This window comes from Acomys minous, assembly GCF_964271855.1.
Source record: "Acomys minous genome assembly, chromosome: 11".
NCBI classification, from domain to species: Eukaryota; Metazoa; Chordata; class Mammalia; order Rodentia; family Muridae; genus Acomys; species Acomys minous.
The window spans coordinates 74,199,421-74,215,264 of NC_140492.1; the positions used below are offsets into that span (position 1 = coordinate 74,199,421).

At 43.6% G+C, this 15,844-nt stretch overlaps 1 protein-coding gene across 4 annotated transcripts in view; it reads right to left on the reverse strand.

Annotated features, from left to right (window-relative positions):
- MAPK1 (mitogen-activated protein kinase 1) overlaps positions 1-6,231 on the reverse strand; it is a 58,755-nt gene extending 52,524 nt beyond the window's left edge. For 2 of the 4 annotated variants that reach the window (XM_084801922.1, XM_084801921.1), the window contains exon 1: positions 5,883-6,231. In XM_084801922.1, coding sequence (XP_084658048.1) covers positions 5,883-5,995 — 113 coding nt within the window. In that variant the 5' untranslated portion in view covers positions 5,996-6,231. The remainder of the gene's footprint in view (positions 1-5,882) is intronic. The other 2 variants (XM_084801924.1, XM_084801923.1) reach the window with 1 other exon arrangement.
- Positions 6,232-15,844: the final 9,613 nt, after the last annotated feature.

The following is a 15,844-nucleotide window of genomic DNA, read 5'->3' on the forward strand; positions in this document are numbered from 1 at the left end:
CCCAGAAGTAATCGTAAGAGAAGACCAAGCAGGCAGAAATCAAACACTTTAAAGAAATGTATAAAAGAGGGCCATCCTTTGATGATTTACAGTCATCTACAACACCAAGTTGAACCTCCCAGCTGTCATAACCACACCTTTCTCCCTAAAGTGTCCTTTACTTTAACCATCTGTGGTTTTCCTGACCACAGGCTGTTTTGCCTTTGCATGTACTACTTCTCTCTGCCTAGAAAGCATTTTTAAAGGTAAGCTCCTCATACACTCACACTAAGCTTAAACATCTGAAAGGCCTTAGGAAGACAGCCCTCCATCACTCAGCACTTCATGCATTCCTCCTATATCGTCTAGCAGTCTGTGTTACTGCCCAAGGACATCCTACTCAATAAAATTACCACCAAACAGAAGCTCTTTCTGAGCACTGGCTTTATATGAACAGTTTTAATGAAGGCTAAGTTGAGATGCAAGGAAAAGTAACATTTTTGTTACCAAAGCCCATTATTATTATTATTATTATTATTATTATTATTATTATTATTATTATTATTATTATTGTTTTCCGAGACAGGGTTCTCTGTGTAGCCTTGGCCGTCCTGGACTCACTTTGTAGACCAGGCTGGCCTCGAACTCAGTGATCCGCCAGCCTCTCCCGAGTGCTGGGATTACAGATGTGCGCCACCAGAACCAGCCCTCCAAAGCCCATCATTTTCTCAACTTCACCCTCCCTCCCTGTTTGCTTCCAACATGGAGATGAACCCCAGAAAGTGGTAAGCAAGCACCACACTGAGCTATACTCTCAGTACCCCAACTCCAACTCTGTATCCTTAGAATGTCACTGAGGAACCAGACAGAACGGGTTGCCTCATATAAGCCACACCCAAGCCCTCTCTACCACTGAGTTACACTCCCACCTCAGTCATGCCCCACTGAGTCACACTCCTAGCCTCTATCTTGTTTCCAGCGATGTCCTAGAGCACGTTACCTAAATGCTCTCAACTCACCTTTCAGGAAAGAACAGAAGAAAAGCGAACCTCTGGTGCCCTGATTTGATCACTTCCCCTAGGTGGGGAGCCCAGGCAGCACACAGAGGCAGGGGAAGCTGACTATCCGGATGAGAGCTGACAGGCTGTGGTCAGATAGTGGGGGAAGAGGCCCCTTCTGCCAGAGGGCTAGGGGAGAAGTCTTGGGAGAAAAAGGGAGGGAGGATGGGAGCAGGAAGATAGAAGCATAACAATTGGGATAATCTGTATAAATTATAATAAATTAAATGTTTTAAAAGTCTAAATGACAAAAAAAAGGCTAATCATTTTTGCAGTTGCTTGAGGATTATTAAATTTGATACATACTTCCTTACTATACACAAAACAAAACAAAATACAGAATAAGTGATATAAGTGAATACTTTAACACTTTAATCGTAAAATCTTCAAAGAACAGAATACTCCACTATCAGGAAAAGCAACACAACTCTGACAGGAACCATTTTTTAAGAGTGGAGAATATGGCTCGGCGTGGTGGCGCACACCTTTAATCCCAGCAGAGGCAGGCGGATCGCTGTGAGTTTGAGGCCAGGCTGGTCTACAAAGTGAGTCCAGGACAGCCAAGGCTACACAGAGAAACCCTGTCTCAGAAAACAAAACAAAAACAAACAAGAAAGAGTGGACCATATGATAGCTTGTCATCAGGGGCATTTCGTTTGCTCCCAGAATAAGTAACCTTTTAAGGACTGCCATTTCCTTGGGTTCCTGTGACAGTATCAAGCAAGTCTTGGTTTCCTGGTCTCGATGACCACAGCTCCACAGTTCCTGTCCTCTCCATGACTTGCCTTTTACTGGCACCTATGGCAGATACCCCTCTCTTCAGTTTTCAGGTCTTTTCTCACCACTTCCTTTAACCTGACCTTAAATTAAGAATCCCTAACCCCTCTGTCATATACAGAAACACTATTTCAGAATTAAATGTATCCAGGGCTGGAGAGATTAGCTCAGGGTTTAGGGTTGCTGTTTTTGCAAAAAACTCCAGTTTAGTTTCCAGTGGCTCACAAACACCTATTAACCCCCTCTTTTGGTCTCCAAGGAGACAGACAGACAGACAGACAGACAGACACACACACACAAATTGAAAAAAAAATTTTTAATCGAACTTACTCACAATAAAAGTTGTCTTAGTAGACAGTCTAGCACACAACTTCCATTTCTTCTCATTTCTGTCACTCTCCTATACAGCTCACCAGTTCCCAGGTTTCTCCTGTCCTGTCAATGGTCCTTACCCATACTGGGGATCATGAACCCCTCTCAAAATATGCTAAATATTATACAAAAAAAGATGTTGAACATGCATGTTCAAATTTTAAGAAATTAATGCCTCAAATAATAATCTGTGCTCCTCCACTCAAAATTTCAACTATTACTCACTGTACACAAATTCTCTTTTTAAAAGATTTACCGAGGCCAGCCTGGTCTACAAAGCGAGTCCAGGGCAGCCAAGGCTACACAGAGAAACCCTGTCTCAAAAAACAAACGCAAGATTTATTTTTCCTGTGTTCTGCCTGCTTGTATGTTTGTGGATCACGTGCATGCCTGGTACCTGTGAAGCCAGAGAGGAGGTCAGATCCCCTGGAACCAGAGTTAAGGCCAGCTGTGAGCCACCATGTGGGTTCTGGGAAAAGAACAGCAAATGTTCTTAATGCTGAGCCATCTCCCCAGCTCTCTGTACACAAATGGTCATCCTTAGCTCCTGCTCCCTCGTTACTAACTTCAAGATGCTTTCCGTATAGCCATTAGGGCCCACAACCTTAACTGACACAGCAGTCACAATTTCTCTGTGGTAAACCTGCTCTGCTTACGGTATCCCCGCTCTTGGATTAAGGTGCCAGTACTAAGCCTTGTCTCATTTTAGCTCAGCAATCTTCACACCTAAACCCATCTTTGTTGGAGTCTTTCCTTGTAATTACCACGGCTTTTGCTTCTGCCCTTGTCTTCATTAGGTCTCCACTACTTTCCACCAGAGCTCTTCTGACTGATTCTGTCTGCTCAAACGGCTACAATGGTCTGTCACCACCAAAGTTAAAATTTGACTATGACTGACTCTCAAAAACTTTAATGCCTTCTTTCCCACTGAGCAAATAAAAATCACTTACTTTTATTATGGAGGCCTCTATAGTTTTTCATCTAAGCACTTTTCTAAAATTAGACTCAAGAGCTCAAGCTATTACTTGTTCCTATTATCTGTCTATCAAAATCACACCCACTCTTAACCGCCCAACTCAAAACCCAGTCTGATCTTCTTTAAAAAAACATTTTACATTTAATTATGTATATTCACACACACACCACACACACACGCGCGCGCGCACACACACACACACCACACACGCACAAGACATCAGTGGCATCAGGATTACTTGGAGCTGGAGTTATGGCTGTGAGGAACTGAATTCTCAAAGGAGTTCTAACTGCTGAGCTATCTATCTGTCAATCCACCTCCCAAATCTTATTTTTTTTTTGCTGTCATAATGATTAGGAAGGCGAACAAATAGGCAATTCCCAATGAACTGCTTTAGGGAAATCTGCTAAAGAACTGCCGGAAATCCCCTTAATAATTTTTAGAGGTTCATTTTTTAATTAATCTTTTAGTATGTGTACTCTAGTGAGTTTTCTGTGCACCACATGTGAACAGATGCCCCTGGAATTAAGAGGATCACCTGAGATAGATGCTGGCTCTGAATATAGGTCCTCTGCAAGAGCAGCAGGTATGTGTAACCGCTAAACCATCTCTCAAGCTTTTTAAAGATCATAACTATTCAAGTAGACATTTAAGCCAAGAGGCCTCCATAAACTCAGCATTGATCAAATGCTAATGACACCCTGAGATTCAAATTCCAATTACACCTCCATCTTTCTTAAAATTAACTTATTGGTACCAGACAGGAGGCGAGGGCAGGCAGATCTCTCTATGAGCCCGAAGCTAGACTGGTCAAAACAACAGCCAGGGCTGTTACACAAAGAAACACTGTCTCAAAAAACAAACCCCTCCCCAAGCACTGGGTTTACAGGCATGAGATTACAGCACCTGGCTACAAAAAAAATTTTTTTAATTTGTTTATTGCATGTATATAGGTGTTTTGCTTGAATGCATGTATAAGAGAACAACTCATCTTCTGGAATTGAATTCCAGACAGCTGTGAGCTGCCATGTGGGTACTAAAAATCGAACCCGGAGCCGCCAGCACTCCTAACTGCTGAGTCATCTTTCCAGCTCCTAAAATTTGAATTTTAAAGAGAACTTTGCAGAGCAAGTGGAGACTTCAAAGGTCAAGCACCTCCACAGGAGCCATAGCAACAGGATCTAAATAGTCCATCTTATCAGCCAGGGTGGGACGGTGGGGGTGGGGGTTTACTGACACAGACTAAATGTGTTGTCCTTTTTAAAATAAGCTAATTCTTTTTTAAAAAATGAGATTATGATGGGCAATCACAAGCATCTGTAATAATAAAGGGGTTACTGGCATATTTATCAGCAGGTGCAAGAGCAGCAATCCGTGCAGGACAGATGTGATGTGGAAAGTACTTTTTCTCCATCCCTTTATAAGGTCTAATTTAATTTCTCTTTTTGACTCCCAGAACTTTTATCTTCGTAACTGTGCACTATAAAACATTTTGCTCATAAAGAATAACTATTCATGAGTCTTTTGAAAAAAGAACATTTTAATTCTATCTAGTTCACACTTGGGGAAAACACATCTTTCCTGGCATTTCTAAAATTACGGCCGTTCAAATTCGAATGTATTTCTGAAATAGACTTTCCATCAAGAAAATTTGCTTAAGTCCTGAGATTATTAATAATATCAAGGAAAGGCACGTGCAATAACCGAATAGCTGCGGCATTTGAAACGGGATCTGTCTATAACCAAAGCCTGATTCTAGCTCTGCCCTCAATACCTCATCTGTAAGAGGGTATTTCTTTCCTCATTGCTCTACACAATGTTCTCACAAGCAGGCGAGAAATCCTGCAAGTGACCGTGCAAAAACTATTAGGGCTGTATATATACTGAACACGTTAAGAGGACACGGTCAAGTAATCGGGCTAAACCATATGGATACATTCACGATGTAAAGAGAGCGCCCTTGAGGGTACTGATGGGGTAATTTAAAGTGAAACTAGACCAATTCCAAATACATCTTAATAACTCATTAACTCTAGGAGTGATGCTGGCTTATCGTTCCTGAAACTAAACTGGTATATTTAAATGCATTCCGAAACTTCAAGATTTCAGTATGCCCACAACCAACGCTGTTCTCAAGTTTTTTTTTAATAGAAAGCCTGAGCAGGAAAGCATCATTAGCTCTACTTAAGAGATTTTGTGGATGCTGTTCACGTATACAGAAGGAAAGAAAAAATATTTTGGTGTTCAGTACACAAGCCGAGGAGTCTGGCTTGCAAAACCACGGCCGCCGCCGCCGCCGCCACGGAGAAGCATCTGATAGAATTCCTGGTTTTACAGACCAAAGTCAAAAGAAAGAGGCAATAATGCTATAATTTAGGGGACACGGTGCACTTCCGTTCCCGTCCCGAGGGAGAAGCCTCGAAAGTACGCGCCTGAGACCAAGTCCGAGAGTCCGAGAGTCCCGGCCTCAGTCTGGGGTGCCCCTTACAACAGCAAGCGAGGGTCGGCCCAGGAAGCACCCCAGCAACACCTAAGCTTCGACGGGCTGCGGGATCCCGGCCCGGGGCTCATGGAGTGCGGGCCAAGAAGCAGCCAGGGGTCCCGGTCGCCAAGGAACGCGAGGCCGAGGCGCGGGAAGGGCCGCGGCTGCATCCAGAGCAGCCACAGGCAGGGGCACCGGGTGACCCGGCGGGGCCCGGACTGCAAATCAGCGCACTCACCAGACCATGCCGTAGGCGCCTTCACCGATGTACGAGAGGTTGGTGTAGCGCGGCCCCACGTCGAACACCTGCCCGCGGACCATCTCCGGGCCCGCCGCCGCCGCCGCCGCCATGTTGGCTGCCCAGCCGCCGCCGCCTTGGACCCGACGCTTCGCAGCTGCCGCTCGGCCTCTGGTGCGCCTCCCGCAGGGACCGCGCCGCCGCCCGTGCAGCCGCCGCCGCCGCTGCCGCTGCCGCCGGCGACCGGGAACGAGGGAGGAGGACAACACAGAGGAGAGAACTGACCGCCAGCCGTACCACTGCCTGCCTTCCTGTCTGACGGACGGACGGACGGGCGGGCGGGTAGCGAGCGGGAGTGGGGAGGGGCTCGCGTCGAAGGGCGCTGGGGGCGGAGTCAAGGGCGTGCGTGCTGATTGGCTCTCCCGGGCAGAGAGGGCGGAGTCTAGCGGGCCGGCGGAAGCAGCGAGCCAAGGCCGGAGCACTGCGGCTGCGGGGGAGGGCCGTCACGTGCATTCGGGGAACCGAGCGCTAGGTGGCTCCTGAAAGCAAGGCATAACGACCCCCCCAGAGTCCGACTGTTCTACCGGGGACAGAAAGAACTTGCGCGGGACCTGGGACTTCGCATGAGGCCAGAGGACTCATTGCACACCAACCACTGGACCCCTGAGACAGGCCCCTAGGAATCTGCACACTGATAAACTTAGACCATCAGACTGGGACAGAAACAAAAAAGCATGACCCAGACCCAGAAAGATGTTACCACACTGTAATAAGCATAGGGGGAAAAATGCTTCTTAGGGCTGGAGAAATGGTCCAGCCCTTAATAGGCGAGGCTCACAACCAAAATAAGCCTTTTAGACATTTAAAAAAAAAAAAAAAGCTTAGTCAGGGACCCCACTACACCCAAAGCTGCACTTGATATCCAAACCAGATAGCCCTAGATCCCCTTAATGCCCACTGGACAGTATATAAGCAGAGACTAAGAGCAATGCTCTGCTCTGCTGATCTGGTGGGACGCCATCTTGATCCGCCCTGCAGCTGGAGAGTCTTCTTCAGAATCCTGACCTCTCTAATCAAAGACTTCTGTTAGAGACTGGGACACATTTTGGAAAAAGATTTACTTATCTTTAGTCTATGTGTATAAATGTTTGCCTGGTACTTACTGGTAGCGTTAGGGTCTGGAATGTGCTGAGGAAAAGACCCCAGACTCCAACAGTACGCAAACAGCAAAGAGTGTTTATTCTGCGGGCTCCAACATCCTGGGGATCACCATTCAGACAACCCCCCACCCCCACCCCATCCCCCGGTGAGCTTGTAGGCTCTTTTTAAAAGGGTTTTAGGGAAATTCCTGAGCGGTGGGCCAGTTAGGTAATTATTTAAACTAGAAAGCCCAGGCAAACTGAGTAAATACGAGCTACTCTGCCCAGGTCATGAGTTCATCATAAGGCAGATTTCCTGACCGGCAGTATATCTTTCTTAACCAATTACACCAGCAGTAAGAAACCATCATTAAATACCCTTATCTTCCTCTGGCCAGGTCATGGCCGGCTCTGGTTGGCTGCACACTCTTTGCAGCATTTCCAGTGACTGCTGACCCTACCCGGAAGAATGGAGGCCCAGGCCTGCTCTGAGCTAACAGAAACTGAAGCCTTATTTAACCAAGCCTCTCAGCAGAGGTCAGAAGAGGGCGATGGAACTGCACGTGAGCTGTCATGTGGGCTGAGAACTGCACCTGGGTCCTCTGCAGGAGCAGCAAATGCTCTTAACTGCTGAGCCATCTCTCCAGCTGTCAAAAGTTGATACATTTAGGGATAAAGAACACGCTAATAATATCATATCAGAGGATAAAGTTACTTATTTAAAAGCCAGCCCCAGACATCAATAATCCTAGCGCTCAGAAGGTGGAGACAATGGATCAGAAGTTCAAGGTCATTCTTGGCAACAAAAGTTTGAGGCCAGCAGGAGCTATAGAACACCCTGCTTTAAAAAAGAAAAAAAAGAAAGAAAGAAAAAAGAGTGCCGTTGTGGTGGCGCACCCCTTTAATCTCAGCACTTGGAAGGCAGAGGCGGGAAGATCGCTGAGAGTTCCAGGCCAGCCTGGTCTACAAAGCGAGTCCAGGACAGCCAAGGCTACACAGAGAAACCCTGTCTCGAAAAACAAAAAACAAAAAACAAAAAGAAAAATATCGATCCTCATATTTCTTCTTCTTTTTTTTTTGTTTTTTGTTTTTATATTTCTTCTTTCTAGTAATTTTTGTAGTAATTAAGTGCTAAAGGAAGCTAAAAGAAAGTAACACAGGACTGGCAACTGTTGAAAGGGTTTGATCTTGATTCTCCTTGGATCATTTCATTCATTCACTCAATATCTTAATTCCTCCTAAATTTTTGTTGCTCTTAATAATTCTCTCCCACTCTCTGTCTGTCTTGTTGTTTTTTTGATACAGGGTTTCTCTGCATAGCCTTTGCTGTCTTAGAACTCTCTCTCTAGACCAGGCTAGACTCAAACTCACAGAGATCCGCCTGCCTCTGATTCCCAAGTGCTGGGATTACAGGCATGTGCCATCACTGCCTGGCCTGAATAACTGTCTTAATTTTGTTTTTACATTTATTTATTGCCAGGTGGGATGGTGGAGGTGGGGGCATGGTATACATATAACATCACGGCTGTAGAGGTCAGTGGTGACTTAATTTTCTTCTGCTAGCTTTGTGAGTTCTGGGAATCAAACTCAGGCCGTTAGGTTTTGGGCATGAGTTTTTATCTTCTGAGTCATCTCCGTGGCCCAAGAATAACTCTTCTTCTTTTTTGTTTGTTTGTTTTTTTGGTTGGTTGGTTGGTTTGATTTTTTGAGAGAGGGTCTCTCTGTGTAGTTTTGGCTGTCCTGGACTCGCTTTTTATATCAGGCTGGCCTCGGACTCATAGCGATCCTCCTGCCTCTGCTTCCAGAGTGCTGGGACTAAAGGAGTGCGCCACCACACCCAGCCAGAATAACTCTTCTTAAGGCCCAAGTCAGCATATGTACTGCCCACTGGACAGCACTATGTAACCCCCATATTTACATGAACTATGTATAGCCAAACTACCGGCAGTTAATTAATACAACCTTAGCTTCAATTTCCCCAGGCTTATGGGGGGTTGCAATAATACCTACCTCATAAATGTATCCTACAGAGTAAGTAAAACAACACACAAAGAGGCTGGTGCATAGTGTATCATGTACCCAATAAATGTTATCTGTCACTGCTATCTATGTACCCCAAACCTGTTCCTCATCTTGTATCTAGTGGATAGTGTTATCTTCACACAGATACAAACTGGAAACATGGCTATAATTGTAATGCCTGTTAAGCTAGAGGGATAGCTTTCTGGGAGGTTTATCCAATATGTATTTTACCTCACTCTCGAAAGTAACATCACTTACCCAGTCACAAATCCCCATAAAGTTTAATGTATATGAATGTATTTAATATTTCCTTTCCTTCCTTTATATGTGTGAGGTGTATGCATGTATGTGTCCATGTGTGTGTGTGTGCATGAGTGCACTTACCTGTATCTGTGCATGTGGAGGCCAGAGGTTGACCTTAGGTGTTTTCCTCCAGGAGTCTGCACTTTAGTCTTTGAGACAGCATTGGTCACTGAAACTAGAGTTCTCATTTTGCTAGGCTGGCTAGGCATTGAGTGTCCAGGATTTGCCTGGTGCTCTGGGGGGAGGGAGGCTGGTAACACATGCACACAGATGGACCAGACTTTTATGTGGGTGTTGGGGGATCTGAACTCAGATTACCACACTTTTGTAGCAAGCACTTTACTGTCAGAGACCTCCCCTCTCCACAGTCCTAATATATCTTTAATATATTTTTGTTACTCAAAAGTGTGGTTCCCAACCCCCCTTTTCTGGAGCCAGGTACCAAAACCAGGACCTTGCCTGGTGTGGTGGCACATGCCTTTAATGCCAGCACTCAGGAAGCAGAAGCAGGCAGATCAGTGTGAGTTGGAGGCCAGCCTGGTCTACAAAGCAAGTCCAGGACAGCCAAGGCTACAGAGAGAAACTCTGTCTCGGTAAACAAAACAAGGCAAAACAAAACAACAACAAACAACAACCACCACAACAAAAAGTGTGGTCTCTAGACCCAGGGGCAGCAGCATTTCTGAGTTTGTTAGCAATGTAGCATCTGAGGCCCCACTGCAAACCTCCTAAATACAGATCTGCATTTTAGCAGCCCTCCTCCCCCGCCCCAGGTTATTGGTAATACATCTAAAGCCTGAGAAGCAAACTGTGTGTATCCACTTGTGGCTGCATAGTGTCTTCACTCCTTCCAGCTGTGTCATTTCCAGCGGTTTCTTCTTCCACCGGGATTGGTCTCTCTGTGACAATAAACATGATCATATTCATGCCCCAACTTCCGACTTCCTTCTTCTTCTTCTTTTTTTTTTTTTTTTGCTGCTGGGGATTGAACCCTGTGCCTTATGATCTTTTCACACTTCCCACATAACCAGTTTTGGCTGGACCTTTGAGCACATATCAAGATTGCAAAGAGCTAGCTAACACCCAAGAACTACGGCACTGAAACAGATTAATAAAGCATGACACCACATAAATGATTTAAAAGCTCTGGAGGAGCCGGGTGTGGTGGCGCACGCCTTTAGTCTCAGCACTCCAGGAGGCAGAGGTAGGCGGATCTCTGTAAGTTCAAGGCCAGCCTGTTCTACAAAGTAAGTCCAAGACAGCCAGGGCTACACAGAGAAACCCTGTCTCAAAAAAACGAAACAAAACCAAAACAAAACAGAAAAAACACAAGAGCTCTGGAGAGGCAATAACACTTCAGTTAGGGGCTGGAGAGATGGCTCAGTGGTTAAGACCACCTGCCTCTCTTCAGAGGACTCAGGTTTGAGTCTCAGCACACACGTGTCAGCTCACAATCCTAACTCCAGTTCAAGGGGATCTGTAACCCTTTTCCGGTCTCTGTAAGCACTGCACACATGTGGGGCGTGTGGACAAAATACTCATACACATAGAATAAAATGAAAAATTAAACAGCCAGGTGGATCTCTATGAGTTTGAGGCCAGCCTGGTCTACAAAGTGAGTCCAGGAACAGCCAGGACTACAAGAGAAACCCTGTCTCAAAAAAAAAAGAAAGAAAGAAAAGAAAAACTGAAAAATTAAACAAACAAAACAAAACCAGAGTTGTAGGTCTGAACAAATTTTCTATGCTCCAGAATGGCAGAAGTGGAAACCGATCTTAAATTTCTAGATTTCTTGAGGATTAAATGGGTTAGTATGTAGCTTTGAACAGGTTTGGGATATGACACTCAATAGTTACTGCCTGTTTTGGGGGTTTTATTTTGTTTCGTTTTGTTTTAGTGTCATGTGTAATCCTCAGAAAGCTTGCTTAGGATTTTTATTTCTAGTCTGGTGGTCTCCATTAATATCAAGTTGTCTTCTGGTCTAAATATTTTTTCTTATTTTTATTTTTTATGTGTATGGGTGTTTTGCCTGCATGTATGCTCAGGTAACACATTGCCAGAGCTACTCTGGACAACACCGACCAGTACCTGGATATGGGGCGAGAGGCTGAGAAAATAAAAGGATATAAGAAAAGATAGAAAAGATATAGCAAAAGAGATAAGAAAAAAAAAAAAAGACAGGTATTCGGGAGGTAACCCTGAGTTTATTTCTCTCAGATCTTTTATACGGTTTTCATCTGTGTGAACCAGAAGATTCTAGGAACAGAAACAAATTACTTTAGTTATCTATATGCTTAGACTTTCATCTCAAGGCTAAAGAAGTACATCAAGCTCACATCCACACCTGGAAATAATAAATAATTTTCTTATCTAAGAAGTTAGCCAGCACAAGTATTTTGTCAAGTCCTCAAGGCTGTGTGAGAGTTTTCACGCCAAGGTCATAAGTTCTTTGGCTTGTATCTGTTATGCACTTCAAAGAAACGGCTCCAGACAATTCCCAGTTCTATACATAAAAATTGAGCAGACAGACTGTGACCGTCTTAGGTTGTTCTATTCAGAGTATAGGTCTTACCCGTAACTGATGCATGAATTCCATCATTCATGCCCTGCCTTAGGTTGACCCATCCTGAATGGATCCTACCCGTCTTTGACTACTAGCCTCTGCTCAAGGGAGATCAGGGCTATTAATGACACAGTCGTGGAGCTTAATATTATGCATCCCTACATGGAGTTTTGTAAAAGAGCTTAACACGTACTTCAGTAGAGTGGGCAAGAGACATAATGCTTCAACTACACAGAATCCAAGGCTAGTACAAGAGTGGTGGGATGGCTAAAAGAGGACCAGGATGAAAGGGAAGTTTTTTTTTTTTTTTAAGATTTATTTATTATTACATATACAGTATTCTGTCTGCATGTACACCTGCAGGTCAGAAGAGGGCATTAGATTACATTATAGATGGCTGTGAGCCACCATGTGGTTGCTGGGACTTGAACTCAGGACCTTTGGAAGAGCAGGTGGTGTTCTTAACCACTGAGCCATCTCTCCAGCCCCAGAAGGGAAGCTATTTATAAATCCTTGTGCAGGGCTGGAGAGGTGGCTCAGTGGTTAAGAGCACTGCCTGCTCTCTTCCAAAGGTCCTGAGTTCAATTCCCAGCAACCACATGGTGGCTCATAACCATCCATAATGAGATCTGGTGCCACCTTCTGACCTGCATGCAGAATACTGTATACATAATAAATAAATCTTTGAAAAAAAATCATTGTGCAGAATCAGCAACATTAAAAGAAATTGGTTGAATATTCTTCATACCTAAAATTTCTTGATGCAATTGAGTTAAATCGAAAGAAACATTAGAATTATGCCAAATGCCTGTAAAATGAGAATGAATCTTGTTCCACACATAATGAGCATCATTATACTGTTTTGCCATAACACAAAGCCATTTATATTCTGCATGACACTCCAAGTGAGAACGTATTTGTAACCCTTGAGTTTCATCACCCCAATATAAGACCATATCATATAAGATATTCAATTTTAATTCTAACTTAATATCTACATCTTGTTGAATCCCTAAAGCTAGAGAAGTATTTTTTGACAAAGCGTTAGCATAAGTAGCTGTGTAGACTGACTGTGGCGAAGCCAAAGCATCAGTGGCACTAACAGTCTCACTCCAGACTTGAGGATAAACAATAATACAGCCTGATTAAGCTTCATATTTAACAAAACAAATAGGGATGCCTATTGCCAGATCTGGTATAATTAAAGTTCACGAAGTCCTGTTTTTTTAGTCTTTTTAGTCCATGGAAATCCCAACAAATGAGTATTATTTGTAGTAACTGTAATTTCAGGTCCTTCCCATATCGTCGGGCACAGCACGGGGTGGGGAGACAGGTATCTGGAACGTAGACCCTACAGACGTCGCCTTCACTCATCTTCCACAGGTTCATTGGGGATATTAACAGGAGAGTTGTTGACATCTGCGTGTTGGACCAGCCTTTCAGGAGGTCACCAAGCATTCTCAGCATCCCATGGAAAAACACAAACATGCCCTCGTCCCCATATCAACACAGGGGTGAGGCCATTCCATAGACCAGTAATAGGATCCTTCCACTTTACTTTAGCATACGTGCTCTGAGTAGTTGGATGCCAAAATCGGTCATCGGCTGCATTCCTTGAGCACCCAAATTTTAAAAATTGAGAATAAAAAGAGATGGTGTCAACTATTATGTGGGGAGGCGGGGTATGACTCTCCCTTCTTTATTTTAAGTAGTTGATTTTTCAAAGTCCTGTGGGCTTGTCCAATGATACCCTGATCTTGAGATTATAAGGAATTCCAGTTTTATGAATAAGAGAAAACTGAGAACAAAAGTGCTGAAACTTGTGCCCAATATACCCTGATCCATTATCAGTTTTAATCACTGATGGCTGACCTAGAACAGTAAAACACTGTAAACAATGGGCAATGACATGTTTAGAAGCCTCACCAGCCTGAGGTGTGGCTAAAATGAAACCAGAATAAGTGTCACTGGTTACATGAATGTATTTCCATTTACCAAACTCTGTGACATGTGTGACATCCATTTGCCATAGTTCATTAGGAATCAACCCTCTAGGATTAACTCCATAATTAGGTACAGAAAAAAACTGTGGGCGCATGTGGCACTGTTTAACAATTTGTCGGGCAGCTTCTCGAGTAATATGGAATTGTTTTCTTAAACTCTGACTGTTTTGATGATGCAAAGCATGTGAATTCTGAGCAAGCTCAATTTGAGAAAGAAATATTTGTTGTGCCTGGTCTGCACAGTCATTTCCTTTAGATGAAGGACCAGGTAAACCCAAATGTGCTCTAACATATCCTATAAGATGAGGGTGTGGTCTCTTATGCAAGCATCTCTGTATTTGACTCACTTTATAGACCAGGCTGGCCTCGAACTCACAGCGATCCACCTGCCTATGCCTCCCGAGTGCTGGGATTAAAGGCGTGCGCCACCACTGCCCGGCTATTGTAAGTTCTACTTAGGTAATACTATATCATAGTTCCTTTTTTGAGAGTGAAGTCATAGAGCATAACCATAATTTTATAAAATAAAACCAATTTTAACAGTGTTAACAATTTAGTGTTTTTAAAATCAATACCAAATGTATTATTTTCATGTTACAATAGTTTGGCTGCCAGCAAGAAAAAAAATCTTGTATATGAACACATGGAGGTGCAGCTCTAATACTTCATTAAAAATATTGCTTTAAATCTTAACACTTATAATTCTGGTAAGACAAGAATTAAATAAAAATCTTATCCCAATTTTAAAGTATGTTTGGAGACTTGTTTATTTAGTTGGTTTATGCCATTTGTTGTTTAGAATGGATTTAACCTTAAATTACGATCTTAAGTTAACTTTTTATTACAGACGTTACAGATTTTTAACCATGTCCAGGCTTTTGGGCTTGTAAGAGCTCAGAGGACATCATTAGTGGTTCAGGCAGCCCTGGGTTGTTGCCAGTTTTATCTAGGGACGCTCAGCTGCAAGTGCCTGGCTCTAAGGGCCAAGCTAGGTTATCGGTTTTGCTGTCTCCTTTTCTAAGAATCTTTGAAATTAGTTAGAACTAAGGGTTTGCCTATGAAGTTTGCCTTTTTTCCCCTCAGAATATAAAACATAAAACAACATTTAAACAATTAAACACATTTATAGACACAGAAACAAAATTTGATGTGAGGGCCATAAAACAGTCAGATGGGCAAGACAAAAAACAACCTAGTGTGGAGACGTTGATGATACAGGGCTGAGGAGATTTCAGGGAGAATTAGAAGGAGCTACGCAACCATTGTCAAGCTATCAAGCTGCTTTCGGATCTCTTAACTGTTTAATGGGAATGGGTCTTCAAGATCTTACTCTCTGACCCTGAGAATCAATCAACATCTTCAAAGACTGCCTGTGCCAACTGACACCCTTGAATGTTCTCTCCCTTATCACGGGCTTGCAGAGGAGACATAGTTGTAGGTGTAATAGACGTTGGCTTAGAATTCTAGGCCCTTTTAATCATAGCTATCATAGGAGGAGAATCCCCAAGTGAAGGAGGATCCAGTCCCCCTACAATATCTGGAGATTTCTTTATCTGCAATCTAGAAAGCCATTCTGATTACTCTAAGGGCTTAATTTGTTCCTTTAAATGTTTCATCTGCATCACTAGTGTTGAAAAAGCTGTCTGAAGAGCCTGCGTATTACTATCTTTTTCAGCTAAGTTAATAAGAGGAGGTTCTTCGTTATAACATTTTACAGCCTCTTCCTCTGTATCTTCAGCATCTAAGGAATCCTCGGAATCCTCAGATGTGACAGATTGTTAGGAGGCTCTGTACACACAGGCTCAGGCGGGCAGAAGGCTTAGTTTTACTTTTTTGGAGCATTGACCCGTCCTTCGTAATTTCAGTTTCTAACTTTTCTCTCTCATGCCTAGGGTCTAAACTGTCTCTTATAAGTGCCCAGAGACAGAAGGC